The 26,772-nt window shown below is 36.9% G+C and overlaps 2 protein-coding genes and 1 long non-coding RNA gene across 6 annotated transcripts in view; 1 reads left to right on the top strand and 2 right to left on the bottom strand.

The window, feature by feature from the left end:
* The window catches only part of ccdc24 (coiled-coil domain containing 24), a 20,604-nt gene extending 19,895 nt beyond the window's left edge, over positions 1-709 (bottom strand). For all 3 annotated transcript variants that reach the window (XR_001422167.1, XM_015017708.1, XM_015017709.1), the window contains exon 1: positions 189-709. The gene's annotated coding sequence lies outside the window, so the exon portion shown is untranslated. The remainder of the gene's footprint in view (positions 1-188) is intronic.
* On the top strand, positions 654-5,437 carry LOC106936601 (von Willebrand factor C domain-containing protein 2-like). The gene is made up of 3 exons (XM_015017710.1): positions 654-999; positions 2,344-2,473; positions 2,876-5,437. The coding sequence occupies exons 1-3, from the start codon at positions 682-684 to the stop codon at positions 3,064-3,066; spliced, it is 639 nt and encodes a 212-aa protein (XP_014873196.1). The 5' UTR covers positions 654-681; the 3' UTR covers positions 3,067-5,437.
* On the bottom strand, positions 4,606-22,054 carry LOC106936603 (uncharacterized). 2 transcript variants are annotated; one of them, XR_001422169.1, is made up of 3 exons: positions 21,915-22,054; positions 11,800-12,019; positions 4,606-11,702 (listed from the first exon to the last, which is right to left on the bottom strand). It is a non-coding gene; the product is annotated as an uncharacterized LOC106936603 (long non-coding RNA). The 2 variants fall into 2 exon arrangements; XR_001422168.1 differs by having other exon boundaries at positions 4,606-12,019; positions 21,915-22,053.
* Positions 22,055-26,772: the final 4,718 nt, after the last annotated feature.

A 26,772-nucleotide genomic window follows, 5' to 3' on the forward strand; every position in this document is an offset into this window, starting at 1 on the left:
TAAGCAGCCCATTTTATTCTTTTTTTTAAACCCGCTTTTTTTTTTTTTTTTTTTTTTTTTTTTAACAGAACCTAACGGTTCATAAAGCAAATATCAAAATAGTCATAAAAAAGACAAGGAGAAGTGTCCATGTGAAACAGCAGAGTAAATATTCTTTATCTTGTCGGTCTAAGAAAACAAACGCTTACCTCAGTTCGTCTTCTGTAGCTAACAAGAGAATGGTATCCAGGGAAAACATTCCGGTTGCTAGGGAGAGGTATCGCATGTTAGACCAAGCATGATTTCCCGGCTTCTCTTTTTACGTCTAAAACACGCTACGTCTTATAAATGTACATTTTTGGACGTTAAGTTGAAAATAACCCTTCCCCTAAGCGTTAAAAACACTTTACATTTCTAAAGGGCATCGAGGGACCAACAGTCTGATAAAAGTTTGGTTTTACCGAATTGAAGAAGGGGAGGGACTTGCTACGAAACTTTCCCAACTCTTCACTTCTTCCGGACATTTTGCAGAAACCCTGGAGCACAGAGGGAAGATGCACGGGTTTATTAAACATGTGAAGTAATGTTAACTAATTTGGGTGATTTTTCCTATCAAAGCCCACTTGAGTAGGTTTGATTTTTTTTTTTTTTTTTTTCACCCAAGTTTCCATTTTGGAGAAGAGAGAGGTGTCTTGAATCATAATGGCACAGGTTTGCACGGCGCTCTGGGCTCTTCTGCTCTGCACACAGGCCGCGTTGGGCTTCACAGGACAACAGGAGAGCACCTGCGAGGCCAACGGCAGCATTTACTACGTGGGAGAGTGGTATTTCCTGGACTCCGATCACTGCACCCAGTGCGAGTGCACCAGTGGGGGCTCCGTGTGCGCCCGCACCGAATGCACGTCCCTGCCGGCCGCCTGCATCCATGTGAGTCACTACCCCACCGACTGCTGCCCCAGGTGCGAGAAGATCGGCTGTGAGTACCGGGGGGTGGTGTACGAGCTCGGAGAAAATTTCCAGGTAAGACACGACTCATCCATGGTAGTTATGGAAGCCCGTTTCCTCCACTCTGGTGAACCCCCCTCCCCCTTTGTAAATCAAAATTATGACTTCGCTATCTAATAATTATGAGATAGTGAGTATCTCATAATTATAACTTGTGGCGGAAATGGGCTTCAAGACTACTCCAAAGTTTTATTTTTGGTATCTCAATTGCCAATAAACAAATAATATATTTGAAGTCATATCGAGCAGAGGAGATTTCAAAAGGCTTTGCAGTGAAGAGCAGGTCATTGGGGGTTCACACTTAAAGCAAAAGGCATAATGGAATAATGGAGATGCACCGAGTTTTCTTGGCCAATTTGTCGTTTTCTCTGAGGTCTGACTTGCTTTCTTTACTGGGATTTTTTTTAAATTATTCTGATTTACTATAATACAACTATGGCATACAAAAGAGAATAGGTCATCAAGGTATAGTTGAATAAAATCATTGTCAATTAATTACAATTTCCCTGAGGGAAAAAAAATCCCAAAGGGAATAACATAGTTTCTTTATATCTAAAGATTATTATTTGTAGCTTTTTTAGTTTTCATTTCATTTATTTTTCTTTTTTTAATGGAAATTAAAATGAGTGATGAGTGATGCATTTATAAGCTGAATACAGTGAAGGTTCTGTTTTGAAGCATTTTTTGAACTGAGGGAAAAGTTTTCAATTTTGTTTGCTCTTCTGATTACAGAAGGTTACAACCTGGCTGATTAATTATTATGTGTAAATAGGTGGAGATTAAGATGAGGGCAAAGGGTGTGGGGGAAGCTTGAAAGTGAAATATATATATATATAAAAAAAGAATTGCAGCTCATTAATACATTCCCCATTCCTCTGTTAAATAGCTAACCATGAAAAAACTTATGCATATTAAAGCCTGACTCCACCCCCACCCTGTTACTGCACTGTCTCCATAATAAAGCAGATATACAACTTTGATAAATAAAGCAGATTCGAGCTTGTTATAAATATGCAACACTATATTTTAAAATTATAATTTTGTTTAACCAGATGCAAAACAAACGTTGCCCTAGCTATATCTGCCACAAAAAAGATAGAAATGAAAAAAGGAAGTTTAAACCTGTCAATCTCAGTGTTAAAAATGGTGTTGTATCTTATCTGTGGTGTAACTAAATGAAGTCCAAGGGATTTCTTAGGCTTGAAAGAAAACATGTCTGTACTTGGTATGTAATGAATATGCAGCAGAGAAGAGGTAAATGGCGCCCCCTTTCGTAACACCATGAGATAGGGTTTATGTCTGTACCTCAGGAGGACATTGTGAAATGTTTCAAGTGCAGCATCAGCCTGTGTGTTCCAGCCATCTGAATGTGAGCAGTGCACCTGTGACAGTGACGGCATCGCCCGCTGCCTCGTGGCAGACTGTGCCCCTCCACCCTGTGTCAATCCTGTGTACCAGCCTGGGAAATGCTGCCCGGAATGCAAGGAGGGTATGTTGGATTAGTAAAAACCACAAACAGCAAACTTTTTTTTGTTTTGTTTTTTTTTACAGATTCTTAAGTTAGAAGCATAAACCTCAATGTATTTTGTTAAGATTATTTATCGTAGACCAACTCAAATTAGGGAATGATTGTGAGGTGGAATGAAAATGGTACATGTTTTTTTTTTTTTAAACCAATGAAAATCTGAAAAGTGTGGCATACAAAGTGGTGTCCTCGAGGCACCTATCTGTTCTGTCTCTGAGCACAAGGGGGAGATGAAAACTTTTTTTTTTTTTTTTTTTTAATTAGGGCAACCTTTTTACAAATACAAATCTTTGTATAATAGAAAATGTTAGGTCCAACACTAAGTTTAAATCTTTCAATTTCCACGCTTTTTGCTTCTTTGTCCAGGTCCCAACTGTTATACTGATGCATCCCGCAGTCAAGTGATAGCTGCAGGAGAGCCTGTGTGGGTGGACTCCTGCACCAAGTGTCGCTGTCATGACGGCCAGGACGCCGGCTACTGGGAGGGAAATCGCCTTGCCACTTGTTCCCGCCTCAAAAACTGCACACCTCAGCAGCCGCCCACCCCAGTTCAGTGATTCTTCACGCAACCACCATATATTTTAAAATATGTGAGCTTCACATTTTATCCTTAGGCATTTTATTACTGAAGATGTTATACATCCACTCAAGAAAGGAGAATCTGTAAACGCGATAGGGGTAACTCACCAACACTTGAATGTAACACAAAAAAGAAAAGTCAATAAAACTCGGAACCATGTAAGAAATGGTGCAACTTTATCCCACAACTCTGTTCACTGACGTAGAAACTTTATCTCAAAACACGGGGATTAAAAATTGTACTTTGTACTCCTACTTTTTTAATCTAGCTCCATTTATTTTATATTTTTGCATCTTAAAAAATGTTGCTTAGATGTTGAGAATGTTTTTAAGGAGAAACAGGAAAAAGAGTGAGAGATTTAGGATCTCTTAGTCCCGAAATACCCAGAAAATGATAGATAGATTTAAGTGTTAGCATAAAAAACTGATAAATAAGACAACTAGTGACAGACTTGTCACAAGCTGATGCAGTTTTACACTTCATGCACAACTGTGATGAACAGTAAATAGGAAATAATTAATGAGAATGTAACATTAGATAAGATTTGTTGGCATGTTATTTTAATGCTGTTTTTAAATGTATGCTGCTTGTGCACGCACACGGTGTAGCAAGGTAGTATTGATTCTTCAGTGCTAAGATACAGCAAATATGCAGTTTTCAGTGACTTGTCAGAATCAAAGTCTTTAGTTTATTTTAACATAAGGATGTATTGTTTAAAATTTTGCAAGACTTACTCCAGGAACTTGTTACCTTAATTATAATGTATATATGACAGAAAACCAAACATGCTCTTAGCTTTTTAGCTAAGTTAATCTAATAAAAAAAAAGTAAAGTTTGAAACCTATTCCATTATTGTTAAATAATAGTGAACTTTACTTTAACTTTACTCAACTAAGTAAATGTTTTTTTTCACTGTATTGTCAAGAATATAATTGGAACAAACAATGATTGAAATTTGTATGAACCCTGCTTCTAGCACTGGGATCAGTAGTCTGTTTCCTGATGCAACTTTTTTCTCACATCACAACCTCAGTACATTGGTTTTACACTGTAAGTCAAAATAAATTATTAGGTTTTTTTTTTCATTTTAGAGTTTTTTCTTTAGCTTCTATTTAATTGTATTACTTTTCTTTGTGAAAACCTTTCATTAAGAAGCCTACTCTTGTAAGACACTTTTGTTACTGCCCTAAATGCTTTTTGTTGTTTGTGCTGTTATGACCACAAACAGTGTATTTTGCTGGGATTTCTTTAAAGACGAATAAATAAAAGTAGTGCATAGTTGTGCAATTGAAAGTAGGTAAAAAACACAAATACGTCATGGATTTATATTCAGCCCTACTGAGTCAAAACTTTGTATAACCAACTGATCAGCTACAGAATGACTGTACAGCAACATATAATAAAGCAAACTCTATTATTATTATACAAAAAAATAAAATAAAAATTATTCCTGTTCACTTCAGCCCAGATGTAAAAACTAGCATTACTTTAAAGAATCAGGAAGCACACCAACATACAATCTTTACCATCAGATTTATTAATTGTATAGAAAAAGTAGGTTTGATATGACATAATGCATTCTATATAAGATATAACATTTTCAACATTCAACGTACAAAAAAGCCATAGGTACAGTAAAGTTTTAAAAACGCCTCCAGGCCTGAAGATCTTGTTGGCTGTTAGCAGTTGAAGAGCAAAAAGTGCATCTGAAGATGGATTCAAACACTTTAACCACCAGAGGTGTGATACAGCTGTTTGATTCTCAAGCAGAGGCCACAAATACATTTTTTGCTAAATACGTTGGTTACTGATCTTGGTGAAGCATGGTACAGTTTATACACACTGGGGCCTTCTTTCCAGCTACAGTTGAATCCAGAAGTTTACATACACAAAATAAAAAGACAAATACACTTTTTTTTTCTCACCATCTGAAGTTAATTCAGATCAAACTCCTGTTGTTTTTGTTCAATTAGAATTACCAATTACAACTCATTTGTGCCCTAGCTTCAACTTCCTGGCTGTTGTCTTGAAATGTTTGTGAATATTTTCACGTAATGTTTGTTTCCCGTGATGGCATTGATTTTACATTGATTTTATGAAGTGCAGCAGTTCCTCCTGCACCAAAACAGCCCCACAGCATCATGCTGCCACCCCCATACCTCACATGTGGGGGTGAGGTATACCTCACATCTTTCCTCCAGATTTAACGATTGTCATTATGGTCAAACAGTTTAGTTCTATGACATTTTTCCATCAAATCAAGGTTCCTGCCAACATTTGTAAATTTCAATCTGTTTTTTTTATGTTTCTCTTGGAATAAAGCTTGTAATTTTACTGCTCTTCCTACATGACTTCCTTCCTTGGCTGTTTTTTTGTGGGTTTTCCATTGTGTTAAACAAGAAAGCAGTATATTGGCATCGCCTTAATATATTCAGGAGTGAACTTCCAATTTACTGAAATGTGTTATTTAACCCACCACAAGTTTCCAAAGCCTGGGCCTTCCCTCATTGTTTAAAGAGATAGTCATTTTCTGTACGTAAATTCTGATTTTGTTAAATGATAACATTAAATTAGTTTCTGATATATTTTCTCTCATTATTCTGGCATTTATCAAATAGAAATCATTTTGGTAAGTCTAACTGACCTAAAACAGGAAACGTCTGGTCTGATTTAACTTCAGGTAGTGTGAAAAAAAAGAAAGGTTTTTGTGTCTTTTGTCCAGTATAAGTAAACTTATTGTCTCCACTGCACATATCTAACATCCTACAATTAATCCAATCAAAGTTTCAGGTGGTGTATCAGACTCGTACTCGGTTTGTTTTAAGATGGCATTGAAACAATGTTTTTGTAAATTTTGCAAAAAAATGGGTTTTTGGTTGTAATTTGGTATGAGTGTGTGCTGTGGTTTTCACAGCTTTCCTAAAAAAAGTTTTTTTTTAACATGAGATGAAAGTCAGAAAGTACTGGAGTGATGCTGCATTTGACTTTTACCTTAGAAGTCAGAATTTCTGAGTTGCACATCCTAAAATAAATGGCATGGCTCTAAAAATCTAAATTCCAGCTTGTTAAGTGGAGGTCTCTGAGTGCTCCCAAGTTCATATTCAACATGACTGCTGAATTTTAACTTGTGAGTGCTCAATTGGAATGACTAAAATCATTTGAATGAATGCCAGGATAACAAGAGAGAGAATTATTTTTCTTCAAAGTCAGAAGTTTACTGGCACTGAGGTTAGCGTCCTTTAAAAATTTGGGGTGTGGGGGGAAGCCCAGTTGATGCAATACCTCTGTAATCTTCTAAAAGGATATTTCACAACAGTTGAGTAAATTGGAGGCACATCTGTGAATGTAATTTAAGGCAACAATTAATCATCAGAAAATAAGAAGAAACATCAGGGAGATGATTGTGGAACTACCAGAAGTTTTGTTCATCCATGAATTGTTTATCTGTTCTGTATATATATATATATATATATATATATATATATACCAGCAATCACGCTACTTAAAAATGGAGACAGTTTGGCTATAATGACCATAGTTACATTTGGATGAAACACTGAGAGACTTGTAAGCTTCAGAGCACCCTCTCAACTTTTGCTCCAGGAGGGACTGGTGCACTTCACAAAATCGATGGAGAAATTAGTACAGCAACATCTCTATACATAAACCAAGAAGTTAGAGTTTGGGTGCAAATCTTCCAAAGGGACAAGGAACATAGGCATACTGCTAATTTAGTAAAAGTTGACTTAAGTTAGTTTTGGAGTAGCGCTCTCAAAGCCCTGATGTCAGTCCCGTAGAAAATCAAACTGAAATGGTGTGTTTTAGAACGACAGCCAACAAACTCATCTCAGTTTAGGCCAAAATGCCAGGAAATTACTTTCAGAAGCTTGTGAAAAGTTATCTGACATGTTTGACATGCCGTTTAAAAGAATCCTATAAAATACTAAGGACATACATAAACTTCCGACTCTGAAGAAAATAACAAAAGCTTTCTGAACTATTTTCTTCTCATTAATCTGGCATTTCTCGAACAAAAACAATTTTGGTATCTCAATTTACTTAAAATGTAAAAGTTCAATCTGATTTCATGCCAGGCATAATGAAAAAAAACATTTCTTTTTTTCAGCCATTTTTTTATAGTGTGTGTGTAAATACACCAAAATGGAATAGCTTCAATTTGTGAAAATGCTTGAAGGCATGAAACAAAGGCCTGGTCACTACACAAAAAATTTTGCAACCAACTGATTTTTCAACTTGCAACAAGAAAGAGTAAAACTAGGGTGTGACGTCTGCCGCAAATAAAATGTATTAATCAGAATTTGTACTTCAGAAACAGGAATTGTCAAGTTCCAAGTTACAAAATCTCAACAAAATGGCTGCAGAAGTTGTAGGTCTCTGAGCAACTCCTAGTTCAACATCCAATATGGCCACCTTATGTGTAAAACTTGGTTAAAGACAGGAATAAAATGTTTGTAACACAACAAACCAGTGGGACAAATAGTGCTTTTGGACTATTTGTTTACATATTTAAATACATAAAACTAAAGATAAAATGTTATCACCTTGCACTGCCAATAGTAGGCCATGCACTGATCGTACCAATTATCTTGGTACGATCAGTTTCTTGATTTGCAGCTCCAACAAACTCAGATGTGATGTCTGTCTCAGATCTAAGTTCCAAAGCAAAGCAAACCCAGGGTAACTTTAATCAGGATTGCCGCCAGTTGGGCAAGGACGGATTGTTGCAATCAAACTATATCAAAATTTCAAATTGCTAAAATTTTCAGTCACACCATTCCTACAGTTTCAAATCTTTTCAATGAGATGGCAGAGAAAGTAGCAGAGTGACCTCAGTTTTCTTTGGCTGTAGCTCCTTCCTCACATGTTGCTGGCCACTGCAGTTCAGCTTTTGCAAGGTAGATGAATTTGTAATTTTATGGCTCTTTGAAGAGTAAGCAGATCAATTTTGAGATCAGTTCTTGACAATTGGAGTTGATTTTTTTTATCCAATTGTGTAGTGTTTTATAATGCATATTTTTTAATATATTTTTTTGTGTTATTAAGCATATATACACCTAACCAAAACTTGCAATACTAAGATTGCACCAAATGTCATTGCACTTCATGTTTATAATGGGATTTAAGACTTTAGGGTTTTAAAAATATGAATAATGTGACCTTGAAGTCACCAAACTTTAAAAGCTTTCTGCCTTTGCTGTAGTGCCCCTTTAAGACCATGAGAAAAACTATGCAATTGCTGCACTTTCTCATTATCAGCGTTTATAACCACAAAAAAAACAACAAAAAATTGAATCTGTATTACAAACTGACCCCCTAAAAATGCTATGACCTCCCATCCTTAATAATGACTATAAAGCAGAGCATGCAACAGATGTGAACTGATGTGTAATACTGCTGTAAACCGTTTCAATAAGGAAACACGTTGACCACTTGTAGTCAGAAAAGAGAAAAGCACCAGAAATACGACTAATCAAACAGAAAAAAGAGAAAGCCTTAATCCAGGCAAGAAGGAGCTAAATGGACAGTGAAGAGAGAAGGAGGAAACAGGTGGGGGGTTAGAAAGACTCACAAGTGGGGATGTGTGCTGAGAAGCAGTGATTAGAGACAAAATAAAGATACAGACAAAGAGAGCTCCTGTCGATATCTGTTGAAAGAAGAAGCACTCTTCCTGTGAGGCCCCGATGTGCCTGAAGTGGGTCCATCACAAAGCACAACAGTGAGCCACCGATACAATACAGCCCAGACTGGCAGAGTAAGAATGGAAAGGCAGCGAGAAGGGAGATAATACATAAAAAAGGCAGATGGTGTGAATGAGTGTGTTTTATGTGTGTGTGTGTGTGTGTGTGTGTGTGGGTGTCTGAAAAGAGGAGCAATTATATTGTCCACCATTCAGGCTTGAGGCGAGGAGCCAAGCAGATTGAAACCTATTTTGCCTCAAGGCTGACCAAAAAGGTGAAATCATTTTCGCTAAAGCATAACAGTTAAGGGAATTCACTTCAACCTCTTTAGTTTAGATTTTCTCAGACACTTTCTTTTTTTTTTCTCCCAGGTCTGACCTTTGAATTAGTACAGATTATTTCTCAAGGCATTAGTTTGGAGGTGTGGGCATTAATAGGCGAACAAAGAAAGGCGAGAAAAATTAAAAACATAAAAGGAAGTAGAGCAATGTCTCGGAGACAAAGCTGTCCAAGGCTATGAAGTGTTGATGGAAGAGCAAATTAAATATTGTGTATGCCTGGTTCAACTTATGTTACTGAATGTTGTGAAGCATCTTTACAGGACAAACTGCATCGAGGTGATTAAGCAGAACAAGATATGAATATTTGATTATTATGGCTGATACTCAAATGTGGGAACAAAATCCATAAAAGTCACAGACAGAATTCTCAGCTGGTTTAAACAGTGGCTTGCAAATGTACACAAACCCAATGAACTTTTTAATGATGTTGAACCCACAAACTTTAATTTTATGTGATAAACCAAAACTTTTTTTTTTTTTTTTTTTTTTTACATTAATAATCTGAAATGTTGAGTCCAACTGTATTTGGTCCCACTTCCAAATGTCCAAAAGTCTTTTAGATCATCTGGAAGGTCAACCTCCACTCGACTCTTTTTCAGTCTCCAGTTTTCACTTTATCTCTGTTGAAGAGACGTATTCCCACAGAATGCTGTTGCCACCACCATGTTTCACAATAGACATGGTGTAATCAGGATTAGAGTGTTTTACAATGCAGCTCTAATCTGACCTGAGAACCCTCTGCCACAGTATTTGCTGTGCCTCCTACATGACTTGAGACGAAGATTAAATGAGATCAAGACGGTTTCTTTCAGCAATATCTTTTGTTTTGCAGCTTGTCCTTAATAGCCAAATTCATTGAGTGCTGATAGTTGTCTTGTCAACAGATTCTTCGACTTGAATAGAGAGTCTCTAAAGCGTCAAGGACCACTAAATGACTTCTCTGATTAGTTCTCTCCTCAGCCAGCTGGTCAGATAGACAGCCATGTCTCAGCTTTGCTATTATAACAATACTCAATCCTTTTTAAACTTCTCCACAATTGACCTGTCTGCTGTATTCCTTGAATTTCATTACTTATTTTTCCACTAATGTCTTTCAAGGAAAACCTTAAGTCTGCAAAGAACAGCTACATTTATACTGAGATATAAAATTATACAGGTGATTGATAATTAGATTGCTTCTAAAGACTGGAGAAGATTTTTTTAAGGGTATTAGAGTAAGGGGTTTTCAACTGCACTCCACAGTTTTCAGAGTTTTGTTTGCAAAAAACCACTTCACACTTCTTGCTCTTCACAAATATGCTGAACTCTGTGTTGGTCCGTCACATAAAATAATAATTTACATCAAGATAGAGACAAAATATGGGAAGCATGAGTACCTTTGCAATGCTCTGTATATTACCAGAGAAGTTTTACGTTTCCTTTCGACAATTTACTCCATTTCGATATGTTGTCTAATGACTGAATGCAAAAGATAGACACAAAAGTGACTCATAAACACCATATAGAGTTGATGATATTTGTTTAAAAAAAAGACCACATGGCTATACTGCAGGCTTAAAAAATAACCACGAGACTTAGTTTTCAACTAGTTCTGTCAGTGTAAAAGATTTGCAAGCCAATGTTTTTAGCCGCAATGCTACTTGACTGTAAAACATAACCTGATAGCTCAGGTTTCATGTTTATTTTGACAAAATTTGATGAGTTCAGAATGTTGAAGAAACTTCATAGCATATTGCACCTTGAGAAAACGGATTAGCCTGTTAAAACTGTAGTAAGGCTCAGAGACAAAAATAAAAGACAAAAGGAAAACTGGAACCCATAACCCGAGCTGTCAGTATGTTTTTCTTTTTTCACGTTTCGACGTACTTCCACCAGGCTGCGCACTGAAGAAAACTTTTCAGATAATTGTATCTTTTTGTTACAAAATTCCAGTTCTGTTTTGAAGTTCAGAAATGTATAAAAGAAGAAAGAAAAAAAATGAGTCCCCCCACCCCATCCCACCCCACCCCAGTTGTTCATTGCTGCTCTGATTTCATGAGTCTTCTGCTGTAGATGCAGGCACGTTAAACATTCATAGACGTATAGCAGAAGGTTTGAGTTTGGAGATTCAGACTGAAAACTCCCAGAGGGAAATGTCAACATGAAACAGTTCTGTGTCAAGACAAGATGATGTCTTGGGGACAACAAAAACCATCTGAACCACTGAATGTTCATATTCCTGCGGGTAATCTGTTACCTGCAAAACATCACTGCAAATGTTTGGTAATTTCATGCGTTTCCCAACCGGAGGCTGCATCCTGTTCATGTCGTCAAGCATTGTGGTGAACCGAAGCTCGTTTTGAAATCTGACCGAGTTATTGTGTGTGCATCTCCAGAACAGGGGCAAGGTGTTTTATAACAGCCATGTTTGGTGTTCCTGCCAATATGTTGCTGGATGCCCTCGAGTTTGCAGACGATAGTTCATGGAACGACTCTTGAGTTTGACAACAACCTTCTGTCAGCTGCTGACATTCCTGCTCCGTTTCCAAAGGTTTTTAACGTCGCTGACTGTTACCGGGTGGCAGCTGGCATCCCTAGTGAAATCCAGTAAAAAAAATTGTCAAGCTGAAATCTCAAACAAGTAAACGGGGGAAAAAAGAGAAAGTCACATCATCCTTCTCTTCTCCACACCTTCCTTTCTTCTCTCCCATCCAGGTAAAAGTGCATCAACTTTAGATTCTTCTCTCTTTTACTCTCTCTCTAGCCTTTGATGGGCCGAGGCGGCGGCTTGCCGATCTCCACTGAGATGTTTGTGTACATAGGATACTTCTTCACCTGAACCAGTTTGTAGGTCAAGGAGCTGATGCCATCCTTCTTCATTGTGTTCTTTGTGTTCTGTATTTTGTTGAATCTAAAGAGAGAGAGAGAGACGAGGAGACGACAAAGCATAGATGTGATTCAGAGTGAGAAAAGAGAAGCAGTGCAAAGTTAAAACCTTATTTCTCATATTTTACTGCCAGGACCTCTCGGATTGGGGAATGGAGAGATTATAAGTACTCTATTTTTAATGGTTTCCATATTTGAAGAAATTTAATTCATATTCACAGGTTCTATTGCAATGTTTGAGACCAATAGTTACTCTTTAATCATCTCTGTATTTCATACAAATTGAACATCTAGAAGTAAAAAAAGAAGTTCAAAAAGTATTCAATTGAATGTCTTCTGTGGAAGATATATATATATATATATATATATATTTTGCTGGCCAATCAGTTGGCCTGCCTGGATTTCCACTGGATACTCCAGCTTCCCCCTATGGACCAAAAACATGCCTGTTAGGTAATGTGATTGCTCTAAATTGTGTTTAAGTCTGAATGCATGTGTACATGACTATGTGTGTCTGTGTTGCCTAGCGATGGACGGTTCACCTGTCCCGATAAAACCCAACCTCTTGCCAAATCAATGCTGGAGATAGAAAACCTATTTTCCAAATATAAATAAAAACTGGTAAATGTGAGTTAAGCACGTAGTGAACATTTTTAAAGAAAATAAAAATCTAAGAACGTCATCTGTACAAAGAGCTCAAAGGAAAAAGATAAACAGCATAAAAAAAGCCAAACAGCATCCGATAACTGAACTTTCCTGATTGCAAAGTACAGAAACCATGCTGACCAACAGGTGGTGCTGTGGTACTGAGATAGGAACTTAATGAGTTGCATTATCTCCAATATCCTGCTTTGGTTTTTCTGAATCATGCTCAACTCTCTTTCCTCATTGGCTGTGATTCAGTAGTTACATCAGAATCTGCTCTGAATTTGGGAATTAAAGCAGGGAAATAAGTCACACACTGTGTCAGATGGTTACAGCTCTTATGCTGAAGCTTGAATTTAGTGAATGAGGCAACCTTCTACATCAAACCCTAGTTCATAGCACAAACCTACATGACATATCTGTTTACAACACCATTGTTTTAAAATGTGTTTTTTTGTTTATCTTTAATGAAAGAGCTGGCGTGTGCAAACATGAGCAGTTCCACATTCAGTCTTCAAAAGAGAGCAGTGACTGACTCCAACAAAAGATGTCTCCCTAATGATATGCCTGGACGTACAAGTGGAGTTGACACTTCGGTTCGCCACGGACCGTTGAGTCCACAGATTCCTGTCAGAGCTGACTGCTGAAGCCCTTGCCCTCTTTCAGCTTTGCTTTCCCCTCTTGTTTTTGTATCCCTCAAATTAAATAAAAAACAAAAGCTCCTCTGGCCTGAATGGAGGCTGGAAAATCTTATAAAGCATCTTCCTTTTGAACATCACAACACAATAACATACAAATAGAATTACACTTGTGTTACTAACATTAGGGAGTGACACTTCTGTCCAAAAGGAGGGAGGATTAGGTTAAGTGAGAAGAGGGCATGAAGAGAAAGAGCATCATGTTTCAGCTTAAATGAAGCATGGAGGGTGTAGAGGAAAAAATGAAAGGCGGATAAGAGAGATAAATATATATCCAAGAGTGACAGATGGATGGAGATACACTTTAAATCAAAAAAGGGGGATTAAAGGCAATAAACTTAATTCCTACATGAATATAGAGAATGCCCGAACCATAGCGTCCCACACACATTACTGTAGATTTAACTTCAAGGTTGTGATTGTTTTATTCTAGAAAGTTGGAGGACGAGCCAAAGGCAGCCCACCTCGTATATCCATTAGCCTGATTTCCACAAGTTCTAATTGGGTTGAGTAAAGCTCTATTTTAATGCTGCTGGGGGGTCTCACAGGGAAATGCTTCTTGTTTCAGATCTCAACAGAAGAATGTAATGCCGGAAACTAAGGGATATTTTTATCACGTAATTTGTTGCTGCACACGTCCTTGTTCTGGAAAAATGATCTTTAAGGAGCAGCTTAACAATAACTCTTCCGCTTGCTTCTTAATGAGGGCAACCGTGGACAGTGTATAACAGATCAATGTTGCCCTTGAATTTGAAGTGAAAGCAACGAGTAAACACATCCAGAACATGTTTTACCTTATAGTCATCAGATTGGAAATATTACAATACGTCATGTAGTACTTGCTCCACTTTTAGAGTCCTTTTAATTTCAATAGAACTGATTGGTTTAAATAGGTTTTTGCAGTATTTATTAGAGTAAAGTCCACAATAAATAAACTAGAGAAAAGCCCATGATTATTCATGCACCTTGTGGTATACAACTTAACTGTTCTTGGAAATTTTCTGGAAATAATATTTCACCCATTCCACCTTCATTTTTTTTTTTTTGGCAAATATGTAACTGTGGATATACTTAAGTAATTGGATTTAAAAAGCAGACAAGGAGCAAACAAGAAAAAAAGCACACAGTTGACTTCTATTTTCTAATGCCTTGCTTTCACTGAGTGTTTCCATCGCCTGTTGGATGCTCACTGGGTAGGCGGGGGTTAAACACAAATGCATAATGTTGTGTCATGCTAGTACAACAGCAGTCATGATGCCAGTAGCTCCAAGCTAACCAAACTGTACCATTATCCGAAAAGGGAGCAGAAATGATGCAGTACTGGTTGTTCAGTTCAACAATTGATATCAAATCACTGAGCTGTGCAGCTCAGTGGAAACAAGGCAATAGTTTACAATGATACTTTCAGTAAAATCAATGGGAATATACACTGCACAAATATATATATATATATATATATATATATATATATATATATATATATATATATATATATATATAAAGAATCAGAGCTGTTTACAGGATATGCTCAGATATAAGCAGTCTTCATTATCTGTTTTTCCTCTGCTGATCTTTTTTACAGCATCCTGTGTGCAAGAATAGTGAGTCTCTGCACATGGGATTTGATTGCAATACAGTATAGATACATTACACACAGAATTAAATATTATAGGTGTTTCTTTGAACTGTGATAATTCATCTAATGAGAAGTCCAAATTCTGTTAGTCAGATATTTTGAACACAGGATCAATTAAAAATGTAGCCTACTGAAAATCATGTCCCTGTACTGTTCAGCACACACACACTCAGTACTGCGTTGGAGCTCCATTTTTCCAGGAATCACTGCATCAGGAAAGGAAATGATCAGCTTCTGACTTTGTGTTAAGTAAAGCAGGTTTTGTTACTATGAGGTTTTATCTCAGCAGTATAGCTGGATCCTCATGGCAGTATCAAATAGATTCTCTATGGGGTTCAGGTCCGGTAAGTTTGCTGGCTAATTAAGTACAGTGATAGGATGGTCATTAAAGTAAATATTGGCACTTTAGCAGTTTGGGCAGGTGCCAAGTCCTCCTGGAAAATTAAATCAGCATGCCCTTGGACTTCAGAAAACACAGTGGGGTTGACATTAGGTGATGCAGTAGCTCTGCAAATCACAAATAGCTTAACTCAAGGAATGTGACAGTTGTAGTCCAAGTCTTGGATAAATCTTTGCAGTGGCTCTTGAAGTACTTAAACCTTTCAGATCGTCCTTTTGTTCTGTGATCTAGATGTGTTTATTACTCCTCCTGAAAAATCCTGACACGAAATGGGGGGGGAGGGAGGGTTTGAAATTAACCCTGCAAAATTACACCTTTGTTCCATCGTTTCAGCTAGAAATTAACCCATAGCCTCTACGAACTAGATGCACAGTGTGAAGAACCTTGTATTATTGATTCCATATTTTCAGGAATATTAGCTGAAAGCACACGGGGATCTGAATTCAGTCGCCTTGTATGACGTGACAGGGGCTACTGACTCTAACCACAGTTCACATTCTTGTGAGCATTAAAATAACAACAAAACAAAATAAATTTAAACTTATTTTCAGCTTTAAGATATATTACACTTTTTTTGAGAAGCATAATTTTGTGAGCCATTCTCATAAAAAATAACAGAAAGAAAACAGAAAATATATCACTGAGTGCAACAAATGTACAAGTTTCACTTTTTGATTTAAATTACTGAAACAAATTGTCTTCTTAAGGACATTCAAATTTTTAGGAATGCACCTGCCAATGTAAAATATATTCATCAGTGTTCAATAAAAATCGTCCACAATTAGTTGGGATTAGCCTTGAAGGGGAATATTTTAATCGGGGTTGTGATCGGCCCAGCTGCAACAAGGGAAACAGTATTGGGCCAAATATTTTGTTCTATTTTTTTCTTTTGTAAATAGATATAGGTGTAAATAAGAGGGTTCACCTAATGTGTAGTTTATGCTTACTTCATTTTTCCTAGAAGGCAGTTGTGTACAGATATACATTTATACTCATACATAAATTCAAATGCATATACACCAACATACATTTCAGCCGCACTGTACCGGGATGATAACATATGAGCTGAATATTGGACAATGTTTCCCTGCATCTCATTCAATTGTAATGCATGAGGTGAAGTTTGCCAGACAGAGTGTGTGTGTGTGTGCGTGTGTGTGTGCGTGTGTGTGTGCATGTATGCGTGCGTGTGTTAACACATGCTCCAGGCTGGTGATGAATGTCCCTCTTTCTTACCAATATCTCATTGCTATGCCTAACCAGAATCTCTGAGCGAGCTGAGAGAAAGGAGTCTTGTGTGAAAGATTGTGCACATTCATCTGAATGTGCAGTCATAGGTGCGTGCGAGATAGCAAACATCCATCTGGCAGTAGGTATAAAAGTATTCCTCTGTAAAAACTGGACATTACCCAGGTAGCCCAGGTAACGTGTCTTGGAAGACTTTATAATTGTTCTGAAGTGTAAAGAGGAAACCAAAAACTGGACCTGGAGACAAAGAAACAGAAAGTCAAGCTGAATTTATCAGTGAAGGGGGCATTTTTCATAGAGGACATGTTAAATGAACAAGCATAAAATACAACATGACATTTTCTGTGAGGAATGCAGCTGCTGTTAACACACCTGTGCAGTTCCTGTCAATGTGTCAAAATGTTTGGTGTGGGAAAAAGAACTGTAGTGATGCAAACCTCTTCAAGGACAATCTGGGCTGTTCTCCACTCTTTTTAAAGAAAAAAAGGAAATACTTTTCTTTTATTCAGCTAACAACCAACCAAGTTTGTTAGGGCTGTCAGTGCATTCTGGTGAAAAACTCACATAAAAGACCCTCAGGCCAAATGCAGGTGTTGAATAAAATTCATAGTTTTAAACAGGTAAATGTGTCCTTTTTATGCTATTTGAAGCTTTAAAAAGTAGTCACTTATTTTGTATCTCGAGAAAGAAATTGAATATTCCAAGTAAACCTGACAAAAGTATCAGACTTAATCTATCCATACGCTCTTGCTTTTACTTTTCAATTTGAAGTGGCTTTGTCTTCTCTTTGATTTTCTTTCTAATAGAAAGCCCTCCAGATCCAGTGATTGTGGTAATTTTGCCTCTTTCCTGAGCAAAGATGCATATAGAGGTGTTGTTTCCATTAACTTTATGTACTTATTTATTTTAATTTTCCCATAGAATAGACTTATGTTCAGCTATACGCCTTCAAGGGAGCCATTAACTGAGGTTACTGGTGGTGTTAACTACATTTACTCTGTTTTTATTTCCCATAAAAAAAAAAAAAACATCCCTGGCCATGTACCTCTGGATTTAGGAATGTCTCTTTCCTAGATCAAGACACTGATTGAGCTATTGCTGATTTTAATTCTACATAAAATGTACATCTGCTGATGAATTCATGTAATTTTTTGCCTTTGCTTTTCAGTGGGTTTTTTAATACAATGATTCTGCCGGGGTGAACTAGGGTGCACATTGTGCAAGACAAGTTATTGCTGATGTAGGAACTGAAGAAGCTTCTTACAGCTTCTTCAGTTCCATTGAGCACTAATGGAAAAAGTGCTCAATGTAACCACTGTAAGAAGGTATTGCTGTGCACCAAAGATGGATCATGACACCACCTCTAGTTTCTGATTAAAAACTTATGATTTGTTACCATATTCATATTTTTAAGGTGTATATTTGACAACTGTGTCTAAAACTTCGGTTAATTAGATAGATTAAATGTACTGCAGAGTGTAAGAAATGCTTACCAAGCTGCATTATAATACATATCTCGTTTCCCATAGAAGAAATTTCGTGCTCAAAAGGGACACAGAAAATAAATGAGAGAGCCTTTCATTTAAAAAAAAACAAAACTGCCTGAATGCAGTCATGAGTCGGCTATATACACCTTTGCTGGCTCTGACCATCCTGACCTGCCACAATTTATTAAAGTCCAAGCCCACTTCTTTGTAAAAGCTCACTTTAATCTGAAAGACATTATAAGTGTCCAGAACGGCTTTAAAAAATGAAGTTTATGGCAACTTATAGGAGTCTATTTTCTGCCCGTCGCCTCGGTGATGAATAATGTATCCACCCCAAATAAAAAGTGTCCCTCTTGGTGTCACCTCTTATAGAGGAAGTCTGGTCTATGGACCAGAAAGAAATCAACCAGCAAGACGGGGAGGAAAACGAGAACTGGGTATCAATCAGAAACGCACGCACACAACATGCACATTCACACGCATGCAAACACAGACACACACTTTCATTCTGTCTAGTGGCTGATTTATTGATTTTGATGAAAGCAACTAGACCACTCTGACCTAGCCGGCTCCCATCTCTATTGGTGTCATTTCAGCAGGCAATTACTGGGGGGGATCGTTGAACCTTTCCATCTCTCTGACATACACAAACACACAGAGGCACGCACGCATACAAAACAATGAAGAGTGATGCATTACACAAGCCTGGTTATTTTAAACATTTTCACTTTCAAGCTATTGCGACAAATTTGCAGTATAGATTGTTTGTTTTTAAAGCTGAAGCACATTGAGATGGATGTGTGATGTCTCAGCAAGAGCAGGATAAACTATTTTCTCTATGTTCTTGTCAGCTAAAGCCATAAAATGTTGTGGGTGAACTTGCTCTTTCCGCTCATTGGCACTAAAATGGGTATATTATTCATTTCCATATTTTCAGAAATTATGTGATAAAGTACTTAATAATATCAGTCCATTATTAATGGATCTCTTAGAAGTGCAATGACTAAACTGGAAGAGCACAAGATGGAAATTTGCTTAACAACCAAGAAAAATCACTAAAAACTTAAAAAGGGATCACTGAATAATTATTATGTATAAAACAGACTATGTCATCGGAGACAGGCTGAGCAGATTGGTAAAGTACACCTGAGGCTCCTGACAAGCATTGGGAGTTTAAAAAGGATACAGAGAACAAGTGGAGATGATAGGACTGGTCTGTTGAGATGTCTTTTTTTATAATTTGCATGTTGGCAGAGAAAACTTTTTTTTTTTTCACCTGTTTGACTTCTGCGTCTTTCACTGCAGGTGTTCTGTAACTTTATATTTTGTAAAATTTTCTTAACATTTGACAGCAAAACTGTTCTTTCAATTTAGAATGAACAACAGTGACTTCTATTTTTTCCCCCTTTAACTTGAACAGAATTAGTCACTGGGAAGCATAAAAGCAAAAATGATTTATGTTTTCTTTTTTATTTCTCACACTAAAAGATGGATTTGTATTTTGTATTCAACCTCCTGATCAATCATCTGTTGAGCCATGTTTTGCTGCAGATCGACTGCATATCTTTTAGGCTAAGTCTCTACCAGATTTACACATTTTGGAGACTGGGATGTTGGCTAGACAAGTGCATCTGATTTCCAAGTATTGCTACAGATTCTCAATTAGATTTATATTGAGTCTATCAAAGGAATAGCTTTGATCTATATCATCCCATGGTATCTCTAGTGGCATGGTTAGCATTTATGTCCGACTGGGAGGTGAACCTTCACTCAGCTTTCACATTTTATTTGCAGCCTTTGTCAGTTTTTCTCAGTTTTTAGTCCATTTTGCCATTAGTCAGCGCTGACCAGCTTACCTGCCTCCAGAGAACTCTTAATTGGATATGTTTAAGAGAAAAACAACTCCAAACTTGTCATTTCCAACATGCATACAAGACCCAAAAACTTGGATTTCTATTATATAAAATGCAAAGCACAATAACATTAGATAGAGCAGAACTTTTGATCTTCTTTTATTTTTTGCTGACCGTTTTATTTTGTTTTCTCCTCTAATGTCTCTCTTGCTAAAAGAACATAATTGAAAAGAAGAAAAAAAAAGTAATATTGTATCAGCGGCCAGGTTCAGAGGCTATATGCAAAATTCAAATCAAGCAGCCACAATTTGTTTGGCTGCAGTAAACAGTCAATATGCTTTCACTCATGACTCTTGTTCCCAGCAGTTGTTAATCTTCTTAAAAACCAATTTAGCAGCAACGACTAAAGCAGAACTCACTGCGGACTACGGTCCTGGAGCACAGAAGTGTCTAAATGTTGTGACATAATTACGCCACTGGAGATCAAACTGAAATAAATTTGAGAGGGGGGGGAGGGGGGGACAAGTTTCACTACATATTTATTCAAACCAAGCCAGAGCAGCTATCGATTTTGGTGCTGAGAGGCTTCATTGGCCGGCCTATCCAGGCATGAAAACGGAGGCTCTTAGAGGAGAATAAACAGTGATAATCCGCATTTAAGCAGCTTAATGTGAGGTGCTATACTCCTGGTGATTAATGTGTCTAGAAGGGCTCATCTCTGCATACTGGTTCTCGTTCATCAAAGCATAAAATAGCACATTTATGAGGGAGGTATTTTTGCACGTTTTGTCTGAAAAAACAATTCAGATCAGAGTAGTGAAAAGAGCAGCATTAAAACCCTAGGGCTGTATGCATGAAAAGCAATTTTTGGTTTATTAAAAAAGGTTTTGTTTTTTTTCCCTTTGGTGTTTTAACATGTTTTCTTGTCTTTTTGTGACCATAACGCCCAAACCGTGGTGTGCAGGAAATTGCATTGGTTCATATTTTGCTTTATAATCTGACAGATTTACACACAAAGTCCTGATATAATGTTGCACCTGAATGTTACGACCTGCTTACATTGCAAGAACCTGCCTATTCAGCTGCATATTCACTAAACATTAAATTATAATACTGTAGCACGTGTGACATATATTTCCCTTATTTATAATGTTTTACAAAAGGATTCAAACCCTTCAGACTTGTTTTTTTTATTTTTTTTATTTTTAACATTATAGCCATGAACTTAAATCTATTTTATTGGGACTTTATGAGCCAAGTCAACAGAAAGTAGAGCATGATTGTAGAGAGCAAAAATTGTATTCGTTTTGTAACATGTTTATGCCGTTCTCCTCCTGGAAGTTACAGCTTGCAGAAAATTAAAACAAGATGCTATAAAAGCCAAACTACTCTTAACACTGCTAAACAAACTAAAATTAGAAAAAGGCAAGATAAGACTGCAAACTTCAATTCGACAACTTCTTCCTCCAAACTCCCAAGATCCATGCTGTCAGGAAGCTGATTTAGCCAAATACTGGACTTAAAGATCAGACAGCAATGCAGTCTTTAATGATACACTTTAACACCTCTAAGGTGTGTCAAAGGGAGACTTTTTTTATTTTCCTTTCACTTGTAGTTTCTTTGCAGGACCTGCTCAGTGAACAAACAGCAGGAGCGCTGGACTAACAGCAGGCAGCTCCCAGGTGTGAACTGGAAATCAGAAGCTGTGGAAAATAAAGAGCAAGACTTCTCGTTTAACCACAGCGGATGAAATGCGGTGTCTTTACCGCTGAAGCTGACAAATGTGCTTCTGATGTTTCCAACTCAGATTACAGTTTTTCAGGGAGTCATATGTTTGTAACCCTTAAAACAAGAAACCCAAAACCTAATAGAAATAACTGAAAAGTTTTGTGTGAAACAAAAGCAGCAAGATCGATTCAAATGTAAAGATGGGGATTGACTGTGATGCAGTACCTCTGTGGGTTTGGCTCGTTGTGTTTGTCCCTCTCATGCTTAATCATTCTGTAGCGGCCGATGCGGACATCTGGCCTGGACACCTTCATCCCGTTGAGAGTGATCCTGCAACACATACAGATGGAATATCCATTAGAGGACGGAGAGAGAACGAAAACACAGAGACTGAGGGGAAAAAAAAGGGTAAACTGCAAGAGAAAAAAAAAACTGAGAAAAATCCCAACTTCAATCTCAGATGGTTTACATTGCCATTTTATTTGTGTTCTCCACTACTGAATCCCAAACATTCATGGAAAATTTTATTGAGTCAATCAAATTAATTGGCACCTCTGCCAGATGTGTAAAACACCTTTTACTAGGGCACAAACAAAAATAAAGAGAGAAAAATGTCACTTTTAATTTTTAGTACATTTATTCAGAAAATCCAAAAGAAAGAAACAGCATTTTTTTGAAACAAAAAACAAAACCAACCAAACAAACAAAAAACATTTGTGCCTATAAGACTTTTTCTCAGTTCCTTTTTACCAAAGCTCCTCTAGTCCTGGCTTCTCTCTACTGGTTTTGTTGCAGACACTGCAGGTTTTATGTCGGGTTTAGTGCTGGGGCTAGTCACCGTCATGGAAGAAGGTTGATTTGATATCTTGTGAACCATTTTTGTATCGATCTGATCTTATTGCTGGATCTTTATCCTGCTTACAGAACGCATGTGTCATTTTCTGACAGAAACCACAACATTTTTATTCAAAATGTCCCATTTTAAATAAGTAATTGTGCTATGCCTTCTGAGAATGTTCCCAGTGACTATAGAAGAAAAAAAGGCCCAGAGCGTGACACAAACTGTTTATCATACAAAAAAGGTGTTTTCTTAGCTAACGGTGTTCTCACACTGGATAATCCAGTAGACTCGGTTCGACTGGGGACTGAAAACTTTTGGACTGGTCTATGACCTGGTAAGTATTCACATATTCATTCAAACCACACCAGAGTTCACGTCGACCAGGTATTTAAATGGACCAGAGTTTGCTTTCTTGGTCTGCATCAGAGTTCGATTCCACATTCACATCTTCCCAAGTGAACCAAACTTCTGAACAAACCAACCAGAGTTTGATTTAATTACTGAAACTCAATACAACAGAGAGTGAAAACCTTGGATTAAAAAGTAATATTTCAACTTATTTCAAAATTTCTTACCAACTGAACCCTCCAGTGTTGACTTTTTATTTTTATTTTTTTAAGAAAAAACTTTGGAGAGCTGCTTCTGTATCCGAGGGTGTGTGGCAGTTTTTATTTTACTGTGTTAGTTCGAAATTGATCTGTATTTGGAGACTGAATGACATTATAATACTGCAAAGATCTGACACAAGGGCAAAGTAATGACTAATGCAGCAAGAAATGGTGCATAGACAACTGTAATGACAGATCTGCTCCACATAGCGCCTGACTTAAACCCTGGGTTTCATGGAGACGTTGATATTCATATATCCAGAGGCTGAACACGTATGCAGTGCTCTGGTTCATGCATTCAGTGAGTTTAAAAAAAGCATTCAAGCTGGATATTGCCAGTCAGCAGCTGCAAACACACTAAGCAATCAAAGATAGAACTCTCTCTTAGCTTCAGCCTTTAAAAAAAGACTAAAGGTCTAAAGACTGTTTCTCTCTTTATAATCTGCCCCTTTTTTCTAACCTTTTCTTCTTTGTCTTCTGTATTTCTGCTCAAATATTTACATCATTTCAAATGTTTGTACAACACACAGGTCTATAAGAAATCTATTGATGTTTATAGGTTGAGGAAGATTGATTTTATTCAGAACAAGGGCACAATTTTGGGGACACTCGCCGTCTTGTTTCAGTGTTACGTGGCTGTAAAACTAGATTTCTTTTTTTTTTTAATCTCGTTTTAAACATGTAAAGAAACTGGTTCCTGTCTGCGTTGATGAGTAGTCCTGCAGTAGCATGTTGTGAAGGGCCATTTACTTTTCAAATAAAGACTAAAAAATAAACAAGTGAAGTATTTTCTGTTGGTACTTCATCAAAACATAATAAAAAAAATCCCCTCAAGGTTTAATGTGAAACGTAATATGTTTCTCACACACTAATGACAGACACAAACAAGAAACATAAAAAAAAGACAACAGATTTATGCTTAATTAAAACCAAAAGTTCACCAACTGTACATTTCCTGTGTGTAAGCAGATAAGCAGTATTTCAAAAGAGCTTAAGTTTTGTAAACAATAATTAATTTGGTGTAAAGAGATGAGCGTTTTTAGATTTTTACTGTTGTGTTGAATGTCTGTTTTATAATATATTCATCACCAATGACAAAAAAAAGTACATTTTCACTTATCTGAAAGATTCACCAACTGCACAATTCTTAAGTAGTAAGTGGTATGAGGTAAGTAGTATTTCAAAAGATCAGAAGAAATCTTATCTTGTTGTTAATCTGTTGCTAAGAGATGAGCGCGTTTTCTGGTAACCAAGTGCCGCAAAGTAAACATGCGATTTTTACTTTTGCAAAAGTAAAAATTAGAAGGCAGTGCACTAACATTAGCACAAAATAGCTACTGCCCACATTAGCAGTAGTCTTTTCCATAAAATATGCTTTTTAGCTATTTTGCTTATTTACTAGCCATGTTTAGCACACTTAATGGAGGAAGTCAATGCAAGACAACATGCTAGTGCCACATGCCATTGGCAGCATTTAGGCCAACATTAGCATTTTGGGTAATTTTAGCTTGTACACTAATTCTAACATGGAGTAAATCCATATTATTCAACATACTTGTGACTCTCCACATGCTATTGAGTACATTGTAGCTTACTTTAGCATTGATGCTAATTTTTAGCATCAGAATGGTGGGTACGAGTTTCTTCAGAAATGTCCTAGTTAATGTTATTATGGGGTCATTGCTGCAGTATTTGAGTCACAGTTGTTGATTCTGTTGCAGTGGGATACATGGGTGGTTCGCTATTAAGGTTTTTCTTCAATTCTCTTTACATTTTCATTCTTTTTCTATAAGCACATTTTTTACTTACTGTTTTTCCATTCAGTTTTGCCTCTATGCTTTTATCATCACTTGTTTATTTTCACCCTCCGTCTCCTCCTCTGCTCTTTCCAGTTTTTACTGGAAACTGGAAAGAGCTCAATTTCTGCATCACTTCCCCTCTTCTTTAATCTCCCATACAGACGAGGAAAATGTAAATGAAGCCCATAAAAACAACAACAAAAAAAATAATCAAAAACAAATTGCCTGATAAAAGATTACAGACCCGAACTGAATTAAAACAAACACAGAATAATTTTACACAGAAATAAAACAGAGTCTGACTCCTTTTCTTTTTTCTTTCTCTGAAGCCTCAGCAATTTTGCTGAGTTGGCACATATTTGTTTATGATTGCCTTTGACAGAGTGTGCATGCATGCATTTGAGCAAGCATGCATATGCATAGTTTTAGGGATTTATTTTGATGCAAATAATGTGAGTTTGACAGTACGAAGTCTCTGGAAGCCCTTCTTTTTTCCCCTTCAGCTTCTCAGTGATTTACATTATTCCCAGTTCTGCATCTTTTAAATAATCCCTTTTGTGTCCTCTGACCTGCAGAGTGTGCAGGACTTCATGGTCTTGAATAATTTCTCTTTCACATGATTCAGTACAGACTTTAAAGTGTTATTTGAATCACATATGGTGCAATTCTAGAAAGAAATCTTAGGGAAGCTCAATAGTTGGTTTAGCTAACTGTCTGTATCATTCCACAAAAATTAAATAATGTTCTATATATTTAATAAAATGTGAAAAAAAATGAATTTACTTAGAAAATGTATATGCAGAAGCAGAAAATCAAAACATTTTAGCAATGAAACACTCCTTTGTAACAGTAATTCTTTGAGGCAAATGCAATTTTAAATATATTTTATATAATTCACTGTAACAGACAAACATAATGGGCTTAGGGGAATGAATAAGTAAAAAATTAACTCAATATATTTGGATTAATTTCCCAGGTGATTTCATTGTTATTTAGCTTAATACCTCTCTTTAACTCTATATAATTTTGTAGCACAACACGCTGGTTTCAGCAGAATTATCCCTGATAAGCCTCAATACAACACATGCACTGCAATAAGCAACAGACAGAGCCAACTGATCATTAGCCGGTGAACACTTCAGGGTGTTTGTCAGCAAAAGAGCCCAATGTTTCCCTGAGGAATTGTTGAGGTCAAATCGGAGCAAGAGGAAAAGCGAAAAGTGCATTTTTTTTTCCTGCACACATACAGCTCCTCGTGGATAAAACTGCAAATACAGCACCCTGCTGGTAACCCTGTTAATGTTCTGTAAATACCATAAATGTCTAGAGCAGCATACTTGCAACCTTTTTTTTTTCTTACATTGGGATGAAGAGAAAACATCCCCAGATTAAGAAAAACTTTTTTTTTCTTTTTTTTACAAAACCACAACATAACAAAATTAGTTAATATGTTAGTAATGCTTCTTACAATTTGTTTGTCCTTCCATGACAGTCAAGTGTTACCCCATGATATTTTGCAAGGTTAGAGAAGCATACTGTACAATATTTCTAGACACTCACAGTCCTTATGCTTCCTTTTCCTCAGTTTACAGGATTTAGACAAAGGCACTGATGTGTCCATGAAACAAGGTTGATTTCTTTTTGTCTAGTGAACAATAGTTGGGACCAGATTCTTATAATTGTTAGAGATTTGGTGACCCGAGGTGACATTTTTACATCCGTTACCATGTTGCTCACTATGTGTCTGGGTAGGATAACATTGCGCCCTCTTCCAGTCTCGTTTCATCACACTTTTATTTAAATGTTATATACATTTAAATGCATCTGTCAAATGA

Source organism: Poecilia latipinna, unplaced genomic scaffold (assembly GCF_001443285.1).
Source record: "Poecilia latipinna isolate Pla-1442-1.1 unplaced genomic scaffold, P_latipinna-1.0 Scaffold2180, whole genome shotgun sequence".
Lineage (NCBI taxonomy): Eukaryota > Metazoa > Chordata > Actinopteri > Cyprinodontiformes > Poeciliidae > Poecilia > Poecilia latipinna.